Source organism: Lithobates pipiens, unplaced genomic scaffold (assembly GCF_037356315.1).
Source record: "Lithobates pipiens isolate NorthernLeopardFrog02 unplaced genomic scaffold, aLitPip1_a1.2 Scaffold_8, whole genome shotgun sequence".
NCBI classification, from domain to species: domain Eukaryota; kingdom Metazoa; phylum Chordata; class Amphibia; order Anura; family Ranidae; genus Lithobates; species Lithobates pipiens.
The window spans coordinates 504,223,492-504,245,629 of NW_027507903.1; the positions used below are offsets into that span (position 1 = coordinate 504,223,492).

General features: G+C 41.8%; 1 protein-coding gene across 4 annotated transcripts in view; it reads left to right on the plus strand.

Moving 5' to 3' along the window:
* Positions 1-22,138, plus strand: part of BRAF (B-Raf proto-oncogene, serine/threonine kinase) — a 151,015-nt gene that overhangs the window by 69,645 nt on the left and 59,232 nt on the right. For all 4 annotated transcript variants that reach the window (XM_077469266.1, XM_077469268.1, XM_077469264.1 and 1 more), the window contains exons 3-7: positions 7,644-7,901; positions 10,638-10,741; positions 12,130-12,232; positions 12,722-12,870; positions 17,751-17,870. In XM_077469266.1, the coding sequence (XP_077325392.1) occupies positions 7,644-7,901; positions 10,638-10,741; positions 12,130-12,232; positions 12,722-12,870; positions 17,751-17,870 (734 nt within the window). The remainder of the gene's footprint in view (positions 1-7,643; positions 7,902-10,637; positions 10,742-12,129; positions 12,233-12,721; positions 12,871-17,750; positions 17,871-22,138) is intronic.

The following is a 22,138-nucleotide window of genomic DNA, read 5'->3' on the forward strand; positions in this document are numbered from 1 at the left end:
GAGTCCAGGTTCTATCCCCACTATCCAAGTGGACATAGAGTTAGAATAAAAAAGAGCCGAGCGGAGCGAGGCCGAGCCCGAAGCGTGGCGAGCTAAGCTCGCCCGCGAGGGGCCCTCTAAAATTCACAACCCTATGTCCGCTTGGATGGTGGGGCCACCACCTCCACTCACGGCGCAGGCGCTGTTCAGCTTTGGAGATTTTCCGAAGCTTCGTCTGCTCCGTACTGCGCATGCGCAGTACGGAGCGGACACCATTTGATGGGCGGACTCTATTAGGCAGAACACCGGCAGGGCCCAGCGTCTGCTGGGCTTTCAGCCGAAAATCCCCTGTGCGCATCTGCAGTCAGCAGCTCATTGCGAGGGGAATATCTCCTAAACCATACAGGTTTAGGAGATTTTTTTTTTTTAACCTACAGGTAAGAATTATTATAGGCTTACCTGTAGGTAAAGGTAAAAAAACACTATACAACCGCTTTAAAATTAACCACTTAAGGGCCTAGCCTTTTTCTGAGATTTAGTGTTTACACGTTATAAACAGTGTTTTTTTTTTTTTTTTTTTTTTGCTAGAAAATTACTTGGAACCCCCAAACATTATATATATATATATATATATATATATATATATATATATATATATATATATATTATAAATTTTTTTTGTTTTTCTGAACACCGTAGAGAATAAAATGGCGGTCATTGCAATACTTGGTCACGCCGTATTTGCGCAGCGGCCTTACAAGCAAACTCTTTTCTGAAAAAATACACTTTTTTTAATTTTAAAAAATAAGACAACAGTAACGATAGCCCAGTTGTTTTATATTGTGAAAGATAATGTTACGCCAAGTAAATTGATACTCAATATGTCAAGCTTCAAAATTGCGCCCGCTCGTGGAATGGCGTCAAACTTTTACCCTTAAATTCTCCTTAGGCAACGTTTAAAAAAATTCTACAGGTTGCATGTTTTGAGTTGCAGAGGTCTAGGGCTAGAATTCCCGATCGCGGTGATATCTCACATGTGTGGTTTGAACACCGTTTTCATATGCGGGTGCTACTCACGTATGCATTCGCTTCTGCACGCACGGCGGGATGGGGTGTGTTTAAAAAAAAAAAAATAGATCTATCTATCTATCTATCTATTCTCCTTTTTTTTTTTTTTTTTTTTATACTGTTCTTTAAAAAAAATTCACTTTTATTCCTATTACAAGGAATGTAAACATCCCTTGTAGTAGAAAAAAAAGCATGACAAAACCTCTTAAATATGAGATCTGGGGTCAAAAAGACCTCCGATCTGATATTTACACTAAAATGCAATAATAAAAATAAAATTAAATGCCATTTGACTTTATTTTTTTATTTTTTAAATGTCTCATTTAGGAGCTATGGGCAGAAGTGATGTTTTTTAATAACGTTTCCGCACTGCACTGGTATGGTGATGACCATCTTCCCCCTCACTCTTCTCTATACCACACACGGAAGAGGACCCAATCGCCTCCTCCGCTACTGATGGCTCCGGTATGCAGTGCCGGGAGGGGGCAGCCCTCTCCCGCCGCCGAAAAGTGATCTTGTGGCAAATCCGCTGCAGAGACAATTTTTATTTGAAAGCGGACTGCCCGCTGAAGAAGAGGATACTGGGGTTATGGTAGCTAGCTGCTGCCATAATGATATTCCTCTTCAAAGTACCGATGTATAACCATGGCGGGTGGTCCGTAAGTGGTTAAAGTAGAACTAGGCAAAAGTTTTCAGCATTTTTTTAATTTTGTCTTTTCTTTTTTTCCCCACTGCAGGGAATTCCCTTCACTTCCTGTCCCAAAGCAGGAAGTGAGAGAGAGTCCATGCATATTAAGGGAATTTCTTGGGAACCCCCAATTGGAAGATTTCCTCTCTCTTACTTTTCTGTGGAGAACTCAAAATTTGCTTTTTTTTTTTTTTTTTTTTTTCTTTTTACTTTCAATGATGATGGTAAATACAAATAGAGAGGGTGAAAACAGAGCATTAAAAACTGTCAGGAGTTCTAATCACTCTATCCAAAACGAAAAAAAAAAGAAAAGGTTTTGCCTTTTTATACTTTAAATCATCATTTGAATATATATAGATGGAGAGACACTCACTCACTCACTCACTCACTCACTCACTCACTCACTCACTCACACACACACACACACACACACACAACATAGCATTTTTTTAAATGTTTTTTTTATCTTTACCAATTTACAAAATGCAATATGAGAAAATGGAGGAAAAATCTAAATCAAATCAATATTTAGTGTGACTACTTTATTGCCTTCAAACCAGCATCAACTCTTCTAGGTACATTTGCACGCAGTTTTTGAAGGCACTCGGCAGGTAGGTACATCTTGGAGAACTAACCACAGATCTTTTGTGGATGTAGGCTGCCTCAAATCCTCCTGTCTTTTCATGTAATCCCAGACAGACTCGATGATGAGATCAGGGCTCACAGGGCCAAACCATAATTTCCAGGAAATTTGTTCTTCTTTACACCAAGGATAGTTCTTAAGGACATTGGCTGTTTGTTTGGGGTCGTTGTCCTGCTGCAGAATAAATTTGGGTCCAATCACGCCTCCCTGATGGTATGGCATGATGGATAAGTACAGTATCTGCCTGTATTTCTCAGCATTGAAGATACCATTGGTCGGCAACTTTGAGGACCGTAGACCCAGTGGTCGGCCAAGGAAACAGGCAGCAGATGAAAGACCCATCATACTTCCTTTCAACATCGGAAGATGTGCCATCAGCTCAAAACTGGCGAAAACCAGTAGGGCCCAGGGACACCCGTTTACTGTCTGGAGAAGTTTGACCACAAGTGGTCTTCATGGAAGAATTATGACAAAAAAGCCATACCACTGATATGGAAACAAGGCTAAGCGACTCAACCATGCACGAAAACATTGGAACTGAGTTGCAGAAAAATGGCAGCAGGTGCTCTGGATTGATGAATCAAAATGTGAAATATTTGACTGTAGCAGGAGGCAGTTTGTTCACCGACGGGCTGGAGAGTGGTACAATGAGTGTCTGCAGGCAACATGGAAGCATGGTGGAGGTTCTTTGCAAGTTTGGAGCTGCATTTCTGTAAATTGAGTTGGAGATTTGGTCCGAATCAAAGGAGACCTCGATGAGAAATGCAGAATTATCTATCGTGCCATACCATCAGGGAGGCATGTGATTGGCCCCAAATTTAGTCTGCAGCTGGACAACGCCACCAAACACAGCAAATGCCATTAAGAACCATCTTCAGTGTAAAGAAGAACAAGGAGTCCTGGAAGTGCTGATTTGGCCCCCACAGAGCCCGATCTCAACATCGAGTCTGTGATTACATGGAGAGACAGGATTTGCAGCAGCCTACATCCACAAAAGATCTGTGGTTAGTTTGCCAGGATTTTTGGAACAACCTACCTGCTTAGTTCCTTCAAAAACTGTGCCTTCAAAACATCAAATTCTAGGTACACTTGCACAAAGGGTGGTCACGCCAAATATGGTTTTGACTTGGATCTCTCTTCTGTTCATTTATTTTCCATTTTGTTATTTGATAAAAATAAATGAACACCCAGCATGAGTCAGATGGCGTGTCCCCTGTTGTGCTCTGTGGTTCTTGTACTAATCCCTACATACCTTGAAGTGTCAGCAGCACCCAGAGCTCTTGAAGGCAAGAGAATATTTCCCTTAACACTTTCTAGACAGGTAAGTATTAAGCCTATTCTTTTACAGGCTTCCTCTCATATAAGTTTTTTAGGATGGCAACAGGATTGAATACGGTTCACAAGCCATTGTTTCACTTTACATTGTTGTAATTGTCAGGTTTATGTATGTTCATGCAGAGGCAAGCAATGCAATATTGGGATGCGAAACAGGGTAGACAGGTGTAAATCCCAGTCAAGCTAAGAGCTTATTCAGGCAGCAGAACAGTGCTGTGCTCTGTGCAGCGCTGCTGGCAGAAGCATGTTCATCCACCACAGAGTTGTATGCAGGCAGCCAATAGAAATCGATGCGTATGCAGTGCCTGCACTGACACAATGGCTTGTCAAAGTTTGACTCGTGGGTAGGCATGGGTGCTCGAATCTGAATGCAGAGTGAGCATCCACTTATATCGGCTGCCTGCACACAGCTCCAAGGTGGATGCATATGAATGAGCCCTTATAAATACAAGGTAGGATCCTGTTTGGGAAAAGGCCCTTTAATCAAATAGGCAGAGCACAGGTATCAAAAGGATGCAATTCTACTTCTAGCCATTATTTGGTCTAAGTATGGCCAGGTTGTAGTCAAATTTTCATAATGTTTGAGCAAGAGTCAATATCTTTCCATCAAAATGTTCCTCTTTAATAATATCATTTTAAGCATTTTGTACAGTTGAGGTGCCCAGACATTGTGTGCTTTGGACTTTATCAATACTTGCCCTCTACTTTACTTTAAACCAGGATGGGGGTGTGTTTGATCCCCTGCATAAAGACCTCTGCCGGTGTTCTGCCATATAGTGTCCGGCCATCATATAGTGTCCTCGCCACGCTTCGGGCTCAGCCTCGCTGCGTTTGGCTCTTTTCTTATTCCTACTCTATGTCCACTTGGATAGTGGGGATAGAACCTGGACTCATGGCGCAGGCGCCGTTCATCCTCGGCAATTTTCGGAATCTGTGTTGCTGTGCACAGCGGACACTATCAGATGGAGGACCTTATATGATAGCACACCGGCAGAGAACAAGTGTCCTACTGTAGCGCATGCTGGCCAACTGACAGGCTTTTCTACTAAAGCTGGCCACACAAGAAGCAAAATTTGGCTGGTCCCTGCTGAACTGGGCAAATTTTAATCCATGTATGGCCACTGTGGTTAAAGAGAAATCAAACTACCAATCGTCTTCTGTTCAGCCACCCTGTTGCAAATTGCCTGCAGTGCAGATCGCTTAGAAATGGACTGTAGCACTTATCGGTGTATTGTGACTAAGGATGAGCTGAAGAGTGTTCGCACCCCACACGTGCAGTGCCCGCCAGGAAGTCGACACATCGCTAAATACAGGCCGTGAGACATTTCTCAATCTCTGCAGCCGCAGATCGGGAAAATGTCTCACTGCTGGCAATTAGCTCTTTGCAGTGCCATCTTCTTGGCAGACTCTGCACGTGTGGGTTGCGAACACTCTTAAGCTCATCCTTAATTGTGACCGTTGGCAAGTCTCCACGCTTTCAGAATACAATGACACAGTGGGAAAGATTTCTCCATCCACCTCCAAATGTGTGGATGGGTGAATTGGGTCAGTTTTTTTGTTTAACCCGCTGGTTGAACAAAACCAATTAAACGATCTATGGCCAGCCTTGGGCTATGGCTGCTTTTCTAAAACCAAACAAGATTTTCCATGTTTTTCTTGGAATGCATAGAAGTGAAAGTTTCATTTAGGCTTTAAATATTATGAGCGATCACCTATTTTTAATTGTACATGAATGACATGCTCTAGTTGCATTGCCTTCAGCCTTCTAAACATGGGATAGCATTTTATAAAAGTTTGACAAGCAGTCTTTGTTGCACACCAGGAAATGAGTGATTGCCCCATTTTGACTGTTGGTCTGAAGCCACAAACCACAAAGGCCACTTTGGGCCTTCAGTAATTGTAGAGTGTAGGACAAGACCTTTACATGTCAGACCAATGGACAAGTTGACATAGCTGTAGGTTGTTACCTTCATCATAAGTTATCCCTCTTAGCATGCCCAGCACAAGGGATTGTGGCTAATTTTACACGTTATATGTTGTACTACAGATTTGATGGGTAATTCCTGAGCGCCAGTTCACACAACTGATGGGGTCATCTAGCTTACATTTAGGCTCTGTTCACATCTAGGCATTGCTATTTTACAGGCGTTTCTTCTGGTGTTTTTGTACAGGCGTTTTGAAGTTCCATAGGTCACCAATGTAAAAGAATTAAAACGCCTGTAATCCTGTCAAAATAGAAGCTCCTGTACTTTTTTTTGAGCGACTGACTTTTTGCTATAGGCGACAGAACGCTCAGATGAGAACAGGGGCCATTGAAATAAATGGGATTTGTCTTTGGCATTTTTAGAGCTGAGGCTTAGAGCAGAAAAACGGGCAGAAAAGCCTAGGTGTGAACGGAGCCAAAAAAGACAGCATCTTCTAATGACATTAGCACAATTGTGTACATTGCAAATATTTGCACTTTTTTCTGTTTTTGAAGAAATAGCCATTTCATCATGTCCTTTCCATTCACTTGTATGTAGACAACACCATGTGCACACACTCGTATGTAAAGGACAATTGCTCCTTATGTTATATATTGCTGCTAATGTGGGAGCAATAATTCCAATTTCCAGATTTACAGTTTACTACTGATGAGTTGTAAAAGCATTTAAAGCCCCACCTATTGATAATTCTGGGTACTGCAATCTTTTGCACATGCAGTTTTGATGCGTGACATATTTGGTGTCTATGTAATTGACACTACCTCAAGTTCTATTTGGTACAAAATATTTATGTATTTATGAGATTAAGTTTTTGGCATACAAACGCAATTTAAGGTGTGCAAATATTATGCAACTACCATTCTTTTAATATAAAGGGCATCTGCCTTCAGAAAATTATGTAATTCTGGGGGTTTAAGTAATTAAAAAAAAATAGTAATAAAAAAAAAGTAATTTAAAAAATACACAATTTTATGCGTTTGTGGGAAACATAAATTACAGTTAATGACTTTAACTGTGTAAATGTACAAATCCCCGTTCTAACAGGAGAGGAGAGACCGATCTGCTGTTCCTACTAATCAGGAATAGCGATATGTCGTCTCCTCCAGTCAGTCCAATCCCCCTCAGTTAGAAACACTCATGAGGGAACACATTTAACCCCTTGATCACCACTAGTGTTAACCCCTACCCAGCCAGTGACAATTTACACAGTAATTAGTGCATTTTTATAGCAGCGATCGCTGTATAAATGTCAATAGTCCCATAAAAGTGTCCGATCTGTCCGCCGCAATGTCGCTGTCCCGCTAAAAAAAATGCAGATCTCCGGCATTACTAATTAAAAAAATTAAAAATGTCATAAATCTATCCCCTATTTTGCCATTTTGTAGATGCTATAACTTTTGCGCAAACCAATTCAATTTGCGATTTTGTGGTTGTGTTTTTTATTATTGTGTTATTTTTTTTTTTTTTTTTTGCTTGAATTAAAAATATGAATATAAGAATGGATATTGGCCTAAACTGATGAAGAAATTTTTGTTTCCTTGAAAAGGCCTTTTTTAAACTCTTACCTTATTGAATTGTGCTGACTCCCTTTATTTTGTAAAGTGCTGCGCAAACTGTTGCTGTGCCTGGTGTTATATAAATCCTGTTTTGATAATAACCAAGCACAGCACTTGATCTGCATTAGGAGTCTATTCCAGCAGGTAGAAAATTTTAGATGGATGCCATCTTCACCAGCTTGACTATGTGACATCACAGGATTGGGCCCTGTGAGCTTGCTCTTTTGATATCGAAGACCAGTCTGCAGGATTTAGGTCACCTTTGTGTGCTCTGTTTTTATGATATGCAAGCCTCTCTGTTATATGTCTGTCTCTCTATCTTGCTCCTTTTGACTTTTTTCCTTCTGTCTTCAGTGGCTTTATTGATTTGTTTGGTATTCTTCCCACAGGCTTACGAGGAATACACAAGTAAACTTGATGCCCTCCAGCAGAGGGAACAACAGTTACTGGAGTCAATGGGGAATGGAACAGACTCGTCTTCATCCCTGTCCTCAGAAATGACACTATCTTCTGTACCCTCTTCCCTGTCTTTAGTACCCTCGTCCTTGTCCGTCCTGCAGAACCCCTCTGACCTCTCCCGTATTAACCCCAAATCTCCTCAGAAACCTATTGTAAGAGTCTTCCTACCTAACAAACAGCGCACTGTGGTAAGTATGTCCAGTTTGCTAGAGGTTGCTAGATGAGAGGGGGAAAAAAAACGCCACCCGCAACTGACATTTTTTACTTTTTGGGAAATGCTAAGAAAACATTACTGTAGTGTATCGGGCAAATGAGCCAGTTCATAAACCTGATTTGTAATTTTCTGACAACTTTTCGCATCTATAGTCAAGAAGAGAAGCTGGCCTTAAAGTAGAATTCCAGTCAAATATTTAACTATACTTAAACCTGCTCCCACCACCATTCTAAGCCTATTCTAACTACCCTGTAATGGAAAGATTGCTATACTTGCCTATTCTGAGTGACGTGATTGGCTCCCAGTGGCGGCTTCAATGTAGAGGGAGGTACAGCCAACAATGCATTCCCCTTAGTAAACCTATGGATGACATCATCACCTAGGCCCGGCAACCATTATCGGTGATCTCTTCTCTGCTTGGCCACTGGAACAATCATGTAACCGGAACGAAGCTCCTTCAGAATAGGTAAATATACCGGTAGACATCTTTCCTTTTTAGAATGGGAGTGGTAGCAGGATAAAATATAGATATATTTGCCTGAAATTCTACTTTTTTAAAGCTGGTTCTCTGCTGAATATATACATATTCTGCCATTGCTTACACTCCTGCTGAAAGTATTTGTTGACTGCCTATCCTACTGATCCATTGTCTTCAGTACTGTGAGTTACTGGCCTGACCAACACCTATGCAAAAGTTCTGGTTTTATTTAGTCTCTCTTGTTTTAATACTTGACTCCTTGAACAAGCAAGAACCACCAGGCAGCATGAATGGCAGCATATATAAATATATTCGGCATGGGTAGTAATTTTGTTATTAGTCCACTTCCCATGAAGCCTCAGAACTATCAAGTTGTGAACTTTAGGCTGTCTCCATTTCTATAAGTGATGAAGTGGATTTCGATCCACCCATACTTTTTCTAGGCGAAGCTGCATTTCACAAGCATAGCTTAGTTGGGACCATCTATAAGACCATTATCTTTTTTTACAAGTAGTCTGTAGTGGGACTTAAAGAATAAGTTCACTTTTTTTTTTTTCTTTTTTTTTTTTCTTTTTTTTTTTAATAAATACCAGTAAATACACATTTTTTGCAGGTAAAAAAAAAATGTGCATTGGAGCCTGAAGAGCATTGCACCTGCAACCAGCAGATCATGGGTGCAATGTCCTGCAGACTCTTAGCATAGCTGCATGCCTGTAGCTCATACGGGGAGACAGCTGCCTGAGAGCAAAAATATCAGTGGACTACAAGGTTGCTCTCCAGCGCCCTCGCAGCTCATTGAAAACTTCAAGACCTCAGCCACAATGGCTGTACTTGTAGGCATTTTTTCACATTGTGACATCGGGTGTGGGGAGATGATTCCTGGCCCGCTGTCGCAGGGACTAGCAGGGGGAGAGCTGTAGATGCTGGAACATGCTGAATGTTCCTCCCTAAAAAAGGAACATGCAACATGTTTCAAAAGTGAACTTGGCCTTTAATTTACCCTGTATAATGTGTAGTTTTGTCTTGTGCTCCCTCTAAGCATGTGATATTTTTCAAGAAAACTTTTATGGCAACTGACTTACCCACCAAAAGTGTGTTTTGTGTTTTGTTTGTGATTCTAGTAGAGATTTATTTGGACCTACCATACCTGGATATGGCACAACCAGCCTAAAGACTTGACGTTTCTGAACTGTGTTGCCTAACTGCAGTAAGGCCCCACCGGATCCCCCAGCCACAGACTGGGGGATCCGGTCTGTGGCACATATGAATGCAGTATACCTGTTTGGCCCCAAGTGCCACCCCCTCCTCCCAGTGCTGCTGTACTTAAAGGGGTTGTAAAGGTTCGTTTTTTATTTTCTAAATAGGTTCCTTTTAAGCTAGTGCATTGTTGGTTCATTTATCTTTTCCTTCGATTTCCCTTCTAAATGTTTTTTTTTCTTTGTTTTGTTTGTCTGAATTTCTCACTTCCTGTTCCTCCTCAGTAAGCTGTTCTGGCTGACTAACCACCACTCGGATGATGGTGTGAAGTTTACTGAGGAGAAACAGGAAGTGAGATATTCAGACAAAGAAAAAAAACATTTAGAAGGGAAATCGAAGGAAAAGGTAAGTGAACCAACAATGCACTAGCTTAAAGGAACCTATGTAGAAAATAAAAAAATGAACCTTTACAACCCCTTTAAGATTACAATAGGCTACAATCAAGTAAAATGTAAACATATTGTACTGGTTGTAGTGAAAACAAACCTCCTTTTTTATTTTTATTTTATTTTTTTATTTTTTTTACACCTGCCTGATGTATGGCTTTAAAAGACTTTTGTGGTTCTAAGCCGGTAGTCTGTAGAAATAAAGGTTGTTTCTGTATTTTACCCTGCTTTCCTTCCTGTCATACCAAAAATGCTTGCTTAATTTTAGTTACTAAGAAAAAAAAAAGCATAAGTGTTTTTTGCAATATTCATACTGAGACCAGAAGTGCACTTTAGCACATTTATGGCCATTCGTTCTCATGTATGTTGATTGGTGGTCTACATATTCTGCCAAGCTAAAGTCCTATATTTCCCTAAATATTAAGTCATTGTATGCAGGACATATATACCCCCCTACCTTTTTAGACATTCTCAAAAAAAAATAAAAAAAAAAAAAAAAAAAGGTTAACCTATACCAGATGAACTGCTCAATGAATATTATGTATAATAGTCCACTGAAAAACATCGGTTGTATCTTTGTCCCCCACAGGTACCAGCTAGGTGTGGTGTGACAGTGCGAGATAGCTTAAAGAAAGCACTAATGATGCGAGGTCTAATCCCAGAATGTTGTGCAGTCTACAGGGTCCAGGATGGGTAAGAATGTTATCAATTTGTATTTTTCAAAAGTCTCATCTGTCAAACTAAATTAAAATCCTAAAGGATGGATCTTGCGGTAAAAGAGGTATTGTACATGTCTCTCTGGCTAGCCAGTGTCTTCTATCTTCCTCACCTTTCAGCACTGCAGCTTCATTCAGTCTCTTTAGCCTTTAACGCTTCTGGTAGTGTCAGGTACCTATGTCCACCCACTGCATGCTGTGGTTCTTTCCGCCAACTCCTTGGTCACTGCTGAGTCCTGTAGTAACTTGGAGGGTCAGAGTAAAGAACTACAGAGTGCAGCAGGGATCCATCACTCCCAGTGGGAGTATTGAATGCTGAAGAGACTGACTTAGGCTGCAGTGCTGGTAGTAATAAAGGCCACCGGAGAAGATCTCTTTTTATTACAGGTACCTTCCTTTTAGGATTTCTTTACCCCAGAGGATCTCCTTGATTTGTAGTGTAATGTAACCAAGATAGCCTAGATACAACCTTAATCCAATAAAAGTCAGTGGGACAATCCAAAGAGTAGCCTGATGCAAATAAAGTTGTATCTGGTCCACTTGGCAGTGATGTGGCACATTTTTATTTTCAGGTGAATGGACCAAATGAGGCAGGCTTCCCCATTCAGACAAAACCCCTCACAGCGCTGCAAAACTTCAGTTTTGTGCCCTTTGAAGATTATTTGGTTGCCTGTTTTTTTTTTTTTTTTCCTGCCTATTCCATACACCCCCGAAGGGGTAGGATCGATCTCCTCCTATGACCCAGAGGGACAGTACTTGCCCTTGTCTTGGAAGACTGGGGGCAGGATTTAATGTTTCTAGGCAGGACTGGATCCTGCAGACAGCACTTTTTCCAAGGTACCTGGGAAGCCTTTAGTGTTGTCCCCTCTGCTGTGCCTTTACTGTACTATGGTGGATGATGCAGCTTTACTGGGCCAGCTTTGGGGTGCTGCAGCACTACACAGCAGCAGTGGTGGTGTTTAGTAGGGGCTGGTTTGGCTTCTCTGTGCCCAGAGTACTTTGCTGAGAGTTCTCTGCTGCTGAATGCATTTACTGAATGCAATGTCAGCAGGCAGCAGCGCAGGACTACCGTGCAATTTCTTGGGGACAGTAATGCATTGGACGTTGTCACCAGCTGTCTGGCGCTGGCAGACACTCCTCCCAGCTGGGTGATCGATCCCGTTCTATCTCTCAAGCCATGTTAAACTGCAGACTGTGAAGTGGGGAGAAGGGCGATTGGGGTGGTCTTCCAATAATTTTATAGTTTTTCATTGATTTAAATTACATTTTTACAGTATGTAAAATACACACACACACACTTTTTTTTTTTTTTTTTTTTAACTTTTCTTGTTAAGCGTTTGTAATTCAAGGATTGTTTTTTCACAGGGAGAAGAAGCCAATAGGCTGGGACACAGACATCAGCTGGCTTACAGGGGAAGAGCTACACGTAGAGGTTCTGGAAAACGTGCCCCTCACAACACATAATTTTGTATGTATTAAAGTAAACTGCAGAAGTGGGAATTATACCTACAGGGTTTTTTTTTGTTTTTATACTGTGCATTTTTTTTATTTTCTTAGAAAAAAACCTTACTAAACACATTTTAAAATACAGCGGCACATAATTATCAAAAGATGTATTTGAATTTGCTATAAAAGCTGACTGTAATGCAAAAAAAGGTATTTCTTTTAATTCACTTTTTTTTTAATTTTATTTTTTTATTTGGCGGTCATGTGATCGCACAGCCTCCCTTCACATCCTTCTTCCTCATAACAGAATGTCTGTATAGTAAGTAGGTGGGTAGTATATCAATGTCGCACAAAGTGGCTCCCAGCAGGAGAACCATGGCTGGTCAGGGAGTCCTTCGTGGCTAAACTGACTGGGGGATACAGGCACGCTATACATCAGCAAGGCATCATTTGGCTTGATGCCTGTCGTGTAAAGTGGTCCGATTTTTCATTTATTTTTTCTTATTTCCAGGTACGAAAAACGTTCTTTACTTTGGCGTTCTGTGACTTTTGCCGGAAGCTGCTATTCCAGGGTTTTCGCTGCCAAACGTGTGGCTATAAATTTCACCAGCGGTGCAGCACGGAGGTGCCCCTTATGTGCGTCAACTACGACAGACTTGAGTAAGCACCCATTGGCAAATAATTGTTCTGTCATTGTCTTGTTTTAAAAGTCATTGCTTTTCAAAAAGAACTTTTAAGCCTATTTCACATGGGCTTTAGCTTGTATAAGAGCAGTGTGAGCAGAAAGCTTTTACAAAGCATTTGCAGCTTTCAGTAAGCCTTGTTGAATCTTTTAAAGTGCTCCCTTCTGCTCCAGTTTGTAAATATTGAGCACAGATCTCAATGGCAGTGCTGATTGCCACTTTAAACAAGCTGCTGGCAGTCTTCAGCACTAATTGAAGCTTGTTAAAAGCCTGGTGAAGCCTGCCAGAAGCTTGTTTTAAAATGGCAATCGGCACGCCCATTGAGTTCTGTGTATAACATTTCAAAGCTTGAGCTAAGCTACTTGAAGCTTGCTAAAAGTTACATATAAGCTTGCTGTTCACCCGGCTCTTATACAAGCCAAAGTCCATTTCAAACAGGCCTTACACATCAGGGTTTGTGAGCGGTCAGTTTGGTCTTGCCGGCTCCACCACTAACAAGACTAACCATTTTTCTTTTGCAGGATTTGAAGGGGATCCCTAAAGCTAATGTTCCAAAAACACTGACCCCTGCTCTGTCATGGAATACACCCCTCTTCTGCTGCTGATACTGACTGCTGTTCTGTAGAATCCAACACTTCCAGTAGTGTCAGATGCCTGGTTCCCTGCTGTGCATTCAGGTTTCTCCTGACAGCTCTTATGTTACTACAGGACATAATAGTGACACAGGGGCTGATGGACTAAACCACTGACTGCAACGGGAGACCAGAAAGTGGTGGGATTCTGCATCATCCTCAGCTGTCAGTTTCTCTTCACTGCAGCTAAGATCGATGATGTCTGGGTGGCAGGAGAGGTGAGTATTTGATATCTTCTGTATAGGGAACACTGTATGTTAACGTTTGGATATACAGTGGTGTAAAAAAGTGTTTGCCCCCTTCCTCATTTCCTGTTCCTTTGCATGTTTGTCACACGTAAGTGTTTCGGAACATCAAACCAATTTAAACAATAATCAAGGACAACACAAGTAAACACAAAATGCAATTTGTAAATGAAGGTGTTTATTATTAAAGGTGAAAAAAAATCCAAACCATCATGGCCCTGTGTGAAAAAGTGATTGCCCCCCTTGTTAAAACATACTATAACTGTGGTTGTCCACACCTGAGTTCAATTTCTCTAGCCACACCCAGGCCTGATTATTGCCACACCTTTTCACAATCAAGGCATCACTTAAATAGGAGCTGCTTGACACAGTAAGGTCCACCAGAAGATCCTTAAAAGCTACACATCATGCCGAGACCCAAAGAAATTCAGGAACAATTGAGAAAGAGAAAGTAATTGAGATCTATCAGTCTGGAAAGGGTTATAAAGCCATTTCCAAAGCTTTGGGAATCCAGCGAACCACAGTGAGAGCCATTATCCACAAATGGCGAAGACATAGAACAGTGGTGAACCTTCCCAGGAGTGGCCGGCCGCCCAAGATTACCCCAAGAGCGCAGCGACGACTCATCCAAGAGGTCACAAAAGACCCCACAACAACGTCCAAGGAACTGCAGGCCTCACTTGCCTCAGTTAAGGTCAGCGTTCATGCCTCCACCATCAGGAAAAGACTGGGCAAAAATGGCCTGCATGGCAGAGTTCCAAGGAGAAAACCACTGCTGAGCAAAAAGAACATCAAAGCTCGTCTCAATTTCTCCACAACACATCTTGATGATCCCCAAGACTTTTGGGACAACATTCTGTGGACCGATGAGACAAAAGTGGAACTCTTTGGAAGGTGTGTGTCCAAGTATATCTGGCGTAGAAGGAACACAGCATTTCATAAAAAGAACATTATACCAACAGTAAAATATGGTGGTGGTAGTGTGATGGTCTGGGGCTGTTTTGCTGCTTCAGGACCTGGAAGACTTGCCGTGATAAAAGGAACTATGAATTTTGCTGTCTACCAAGAGATCCTGAAGGAGAATGTCCGACCATCTGTTCGTGTACTCAAGCTGAAACGAACTTGGGTTCTGCAGCAGGACAATGATCCTAAACACACCAGCAAGTCCACCACCGAATGGCTGAAGAAAAACAAAATGAAGACTTTGGAGAGGCCTAGCCAAAGTCCTGAACTGAATCCTATTGAGATGTTGTGGTATGACCTTAAAAAGGCCGTTCATGCTCGAAAACCCTCTAATGTAACTGAATTAGGACAATTCTGCAAAGATGAGTGGGTCAAAATTCCTCCAGGACGCTGTAAAAGCCTCATTGCACTTTATCGCAAACGCTTGGTTGCAGTTGTTGCTGCTAAGGGTGGCCCAACCAGTTATTAGGTTTAGGGGGCAATCACTTTTTCACACAGGGCCATGATGGTTTGGATTTTTTTTCACCTTTAATAATAAACACCTTCATTTACAAATTGCATTTTGTGTTTACTTGTGTTGTCCTTGACTATTGTTTAAATTGGTTTGATGTTCCGAAACACTTAAGTGTGACAAACATGCAAAGGAACAGGAAATGAGGAAGGGGGCAAACACTTTTTCACACCACTGTAGTAGGGAAGGGTTAAATCTACTGTCCTGTTAAGTAGATGTTCCTTTCACTTAAAAATCTTGTCTTAGACAGCTGTCATTAGAACAGGTGCCCCCATAGTAAGATTTACCCTCACTTCCTGTTCCGTGACAGCTTAAGCATTTTTGATTTCCCATCTAGAGCTTTACCAGTGATCACCATGACCAATAGCAGGGTGAATCTCCCCACTGAGGACAGCAATAAAATACTTGACAGACTTAAACAGTTTTGATTCCACATACACTTTAAAGCGATTTAGAAGTACACACACACACACACACACACACACACACACACACACACACACACACACACGCCCTGCACAGTGGATTTGCACAGAGCAGCCTGGATCCTCCTCTAATCTGGGTGCGTGTTCTGTGCTCCTGGCCCCTCCTTCCTGTTGAGTGCCCCCACAGCAAACCGCTTTCTATGGGGGCACCAAAGCCACAGCTGCCTGTGTACATTCAGAGACAGAGCCGTGGCCTGCCCCCCCCCCCCCCTCCTGATTGACTGACTACCTGACTTTAATTGACAGCAGCATGAGCCAATGGTGCCACTGCTGTCTCAGCCAATCAGGAGGGAGAGTCTCGGACAGCTGAGACACTAGGAATACATTAGGATAAAATCCTTCTGACTTTACAACCCTTTTAAATAGCAAAAAAATTAAAAATAAACTTGTATCTAGGTGCCTAGGCTATCCTTGTGACAAGAACAGAAGGTAATTTTTCAAGAAAGGCAGATATGTCAGCTATTCTATTACAACTTATGTACGGTAATTGTCCCAGGAAGACAGGTGACATTTACATAGAGGCCCTCTATAAATTGTTAAAACCAAAATACTACATTTTAAGTGTCACATTTGAACAGGGCAAGCAATAAGCATTGTAAACAATCTTAATTGGCATATTTTGTTTTGCTTGTTGGCTGTTGAAGTGTCCAATGTGGCCTGTATATAGTGTTCAGTTTTGATTGCAGCCACATTTGACTGGGCCCTGGGATATCTGTCTAACATACACAGATCAGCCATAATATTATGACCATTGACAGATAAAAATAATATCTTTGATCTTGCTACAATGGCATTTGAAAGTGGATGGGATATATTGTGCAGCATTTGTGCATAAGCTTTAAAGTTCACTTAAAAATAACGTTTTTGTTTTTGTAGGAGCCTGAAAATTCCCCGTACCCGCGATCAGGACTCCTACATACTGTCAGTGTAAACTGTCTGTCTGCCTGTACCCCTTGCACGCAGGCAGTTTCGCAAAGACTAGAAGACTTAATTCAACACTAGAGCGGTCAACAGCGCCCTGGTGGTTCATTGAGAACTACAAGCCGACAGCCACAAAGGACTCTGTGAATGAGTGGCATGGCCATGTGGGCGGAGCCACGCACAGTTGCACTCTTTTCAATTCGTGACAGCAGGTACGGGGAGAAGATCCCCATCCTGCTGTCAGAGCATGGGGGTTGGGAACAAGTTACATGTTCCACCCTAAAAACATGTGGAACATGTAACCTGTTTCTGCGGGTGAACTTATCTTTATGGATTTGAGCAACTATGACAAGGGCACAATTATAATGGCTAGATGACTGGGTCAGAGCAACTCAGAAACTGCAGCTCTTGTGTATCAGTATAAGTGTTACAAGGAGTGAAAGTTAGCCAACCGGCGACAAGGTCATGGCCAGCCAAAGTTTACTGATGCACATGGGTAGTGAAGATTGGTCCGCGTAGTCTGTTTAAATAGAAGAGCTACTGTAGCCCAAATTGCTAAAAAAACTTTATTCTGGTTCTATAGAAATGTGTCAAAACACCGTGCATTGCAGTTTGTTGCGTATGGGTGTGCACAGGCTGGTCAGGGTGTCCGGTCAAAAGCGCCTACAGTAAGCACATGAGCCACAAAATTGGAACACAGAACAGTGGGAGAAGGCAGCCAGGATGAATGAATTCAAGAATAGTTTGAGGAACCCAACAATGAGTTTGAGATGTTGACTTGGCCTCCAGATTCTCCAGATCTCAATCCAAACAAGCATCTGTTGGATGTGCTGGAAAAACAAGTTGGGATCCATGGAGGACCCACCTCCCAATTAACAGAACTTGAAGGATCATAGCATACCTTCAGAGGTTTAGTGGAGTCCACAATGGGTTATGTGGGTGGCCATAATGTTATGGCTGATCATGTAGTTGACTGTATATTTGAGATGAAACTGATGTCTGCTGTTGGGGTTTTTCTTGTACATGTGAGGCTGTAAATTCCTCTGAACACCGCACAAGTTAGGCCAGTCTCATTCTCTCCATTTTGTCTTGCCTTCCAGTTTACTGTTTGTCTCTAAGTTCTTTGAGCACCACCCGATATCTCAGGATGAAGGTCCATTTGAAGAGGTGACTCAAGCTGTCGAATCCTATTCCCCCTCACCTCCGCCCGATAACAGTGGGTAAGATACTCCAGTTTTAATTTTTTTCCAGGATTTTTTTTTTTTTTTGTCTGGTTGTTTTTTTTTTTTTTTTTTAAAGATAGTAGATAGTCTAAAATGTTTAAACATGTAATTTGAAAATTATTAGTGTGCTGTGGTATTTACCTGCACTAGTGCCCATGGCTTTGAACTGGGCTGTGTTGCAGAAAGACACCAGCCAAAGAATGTTTAGCATTTGACTTTTAGAGCCGGTTCACACAGGGGCAGTGCCACTCAGAGGCAACCTGCACACGACTTCAGCGGCAGCTTGCAAAATTACTTCTGTATAGAAGTCAATGCAAGTCACCTGAAGTCGCCCCAAAAGCAGTATAGGAACCTTTTTTCTAAGTCAGAGTGACTTGAGCTGTTCCTATTAGAACGGTTCCATGGTGCAGAACGGAACGTGACTTGTCAGGCAGCTAAGTCATCTGACAAGTTGCTCCTGTGTGAACCGGGTCTTACAGGTATGTCAGATGTATCCATTCCCCATGTACATTTTGATTTTACTCACTTGGCGCTACATTGCTTACCATCTACTCTACAGCATAGGATACAGTGGTGATCCTCCTAAAGATTAATTGACCAGTATATCTTTGTAGGAAATCAAAGATGGGGAGACTGGGTAAATATTATCAAGGTAATGGTTTAAAGTGTATGTCCAGACATATATTATTATTTTTTTTTATCTTCATTTTTGGGTAGAGCTCAAAAGGTTTTGAAACCCCTGTCAGGTCTTACTGTTATCGTAGGCTCCTTAAGAGAGCCCAATTTCCTGTCCTGGTGACAATGTTTTACCAGACCAGAAGTCAGCGGAATTATGTTAGATTGTTTACTTCTCTCTGTTGCACATGATCCTTTGTCTGGTAAAACCCTTGTCAGTAGGACAGGATGTGAGGGGAAATCCTTCTAACGGAGCCCCAGACAGCAGTAAGGTGCCAACACAGGCCACGTTTAGGATGGAATTTCCCCTTTTGGTTTATCCACCCCTGAGTGGGACCACCACAAATTGCTTGTGTAGTCCCATCTGCAGCTGCAAGTGCTCCTGTGGTTTAAACAATCCTTTCTCCAGGCAGGGCTGGAAGAACAGCAAGCTGGAAATATTATGTTTAATCTGTCGGAGGGTTAGCAGTTGTTGTTTAATTCTGGATTATCCCCAGCATTTAGCAGGAGTTCTGATCTGTTAATAGAGCTTTTTAAATGTTGGATTTTCTGTAATCCTGGTAGTGAATGAAATGTGAATTTCATTTTTTTTCTTCTTTATATCATTGACCTCACCTTGGCAGAATTCCTCTTCTCTGTATCGTACTTTATGTTTTCAAATGTCATTTTTAAAAACTGTTTATTGTAAAAGGGGCCGGTACAAAAGAGTGACATATAAACATGGGGTCTTGTCAGATGACATACAAAAATTCACTCAGTACAAAAAAGTTCAATGTGCCATAAACAGTGTTGTATAACAAACCATTTAAACAAATGTTTCCCTAAATTTATTTTTACCGACATATATGACTATCTTGCAATCCACATCGCAAGTGTCAGGCAGTGTGGGTGCAACACAAAGGTACACTTTCTCAAGAGGAAATAAGGTTAGGCAAGAAGCACAGCACACATCCTATAGCTTTAATATATTTACGAGGACTACCTCTGTTTTCATAAACTTTCTCATAGGGCAGTACCTGGTTATTTGCATTTAACCACTGATGGATGGGGGGGGGGGGGGGTGAGCTGTAACCACTTTAAGTGGTTATAAAACTGAGATATGAAATATGAACAAAGTAATACCCTCTATAGTGTGTACTTGTCTCAATTAAAAGCACTAAATGTAATTTCTGTCTGCTGCTTCATTCCTCTGCCATCAGCTTGATTCACTTCTGACAAGTTTCCCTGACACCAAGGTAAAAATGGTGACTGGGGGAGGAATCTCCAGCAAATTGATGGCCTCAGCTCTGTTGTAGTGTGCTGTGTGAAGGGGTCATGTTCCTTCCCTCCAATTAACTCTATCTCTTCACTGAGCTCTGCAGAGTAACTTCAGCTCTCCGCCCCCTTTTTTCTGAACTTTCAGACAAGCTTATATATTCAGAACTTTGGATATAGAGAAGAGAGGGTTACAGATAGACAGATACAACTTATGTAAGAGGATTTACTTAATCTCTGTTTATCACCTAAGGATAGTCCCTTCACTAGATATACAGGTGCATCTGTAAACCTGGGGACAGCCACTTTAAGCACATTAAAGCTTGCAAGCTCCCTCAGTAGTGTTTTAGTCTAACATGGCCTTTGCTCTTCATCCTAAAGACCCAATAGACAAACCTCAGGGGTAAATGGAACAGGAGTTTACATCACTGCAGAGAATAGGTCCAAAATATGTTTGCAACAGCTAACTATTCATGGACAAAGCCAAATGAAAAGTCAGCCACTGATTGGGTGCAACTAGTGCCAGTAGAATCGGGGATACGATGCATGGCAGGTAATCTGGTGGACGTGAGGTAGGGTTGGTGGAAAATATTAATTGTTAGATGGCATGACCTAGCCTCCTCCTAATCCTCATCTGAAAGATTTTGTATTAAAGATTGCCATTTTATATGGACCACCAAAGGCAGCTTATGGAGCTTAGTGTATATAGTAGGTGGGAGTATAGTGCGGAATAATGAGAAGGCCTTTAGAGCCTTGGCACCTCCAAAACCCAGATCAGAGGATCGTTCTCGAACCAAAGGTTGTGTGGTCCAAACTGCATGCCGGAACTGTAACTATAAAAAACAAAAAACAAAAAAAAAAACGTATGAGCTAACTGATCTATCCTTTATAAATGCTCATAGGAATGCAAAACCTTGTTACTATAAATATCAGCTAAAGTTCTTAAGCCCTGACGCTGACAAATGGAGGAGTTTTCCAAATTCAATAAATGCGGAAATGTAGGATTATTCCATAATGGCAGTTCCAAGGGCACATCCAATTTTTTACTTTCTCGCCATACTAAACGTGCCAGGATAGATTGCTCTTTGGGATATACTGGACATGGGGGGGCCTCTAAAGCTATCAGCATTTGAGGAAGTCTGCAATACTGAGTTATGTGGATCTCTGTATTGGGGAGCTCAGAACCAGTCTGCTAAATATCTACATTGCCCTTCCAGGTAATTATTTTTTATTTTTTTTTATTTTTGTTTTGGTTTGATACTGTCCCTCTCAGCCCCCTTCTCCCAGCCATTCATTAGTCATCACAAAAAAAAAACGAAAAAACAGCTGAAACCTTTTCTGTACTCTAACAACACCATCTGTTGGCACGCTGTATCCAGTGCTGCGGTAAGTGCCTATGCTGACTTATTGATAGTTGATAATGTCCTCCTGCTACTGCAGTTTTCTGGATTGTAAGAGGTCTCCTCTGCTGGACAGCTATTGGAAAGTGTCACCAAGGCATTGACTTGGATATCCAAAAAAGGTCCCCCCTCCTCTGCAGTAGAGGAAGTTAGAAGACTCTGGACCCAATGGGGGAGATTTACAAAATCTGGTGCAGCTGTGCATAGTAACCAATCGGCTTCTAACTTCAGCTTGTTCAATTAAGCTTTGACAATAAAACCTAGAAGCTGATTGGTTACTATGCACAGCTGCACCAGTTTTACTAAATCTCCCCCAATGGGTCATGTGACCGTGGGTTTAGGCTGGAGCTTAGTTCAGTTTAGGGATTGGAGCCCATTAGCGCCATATGCGTTGGACTTGGCTGCATTGCCCAACACTGTGCCAGTGCATGGGCAAGGTGGAGTTCACTGAAAAAAGTAGGACATGGACTACTATTTTTCTTCAACTCTGGGTGTTGTGAAGCAGTACACAACATCCACAACTCGTTGTGTTGAACAAAGATAAATTAAATGCCACTTTCTGACATTTTGAGTGAAGGTGGGGGGGGAGACAAAGTAAACCGTGCAATGTGTCATTTGACATATCGGCACTGCTTCCTTCATGGCACACGGGGGCAGCTGCAGTATTACTCGGCCACTGCTGTAATCGAGCCCTTAAAGTGGTTCTACACCTCAGACATGAAGTATGAAGAAAGCATATCCCTTTATACTCAATACTTGTCTCAGTCCAGAGCACTAAGTGTAATTTCTCTCTGCTGCCTCGTTCTTCTGCTACCTGCATGAGTTACTTCTGGACACCAAAAGAAAAAAGGTGATGGAGAGGGTTCACCAGCACACAACCTGTGATTGACAGCATTATCTCTGTTGCTGTGTGTAGGGGTGTGTCCCCCTTCCTCG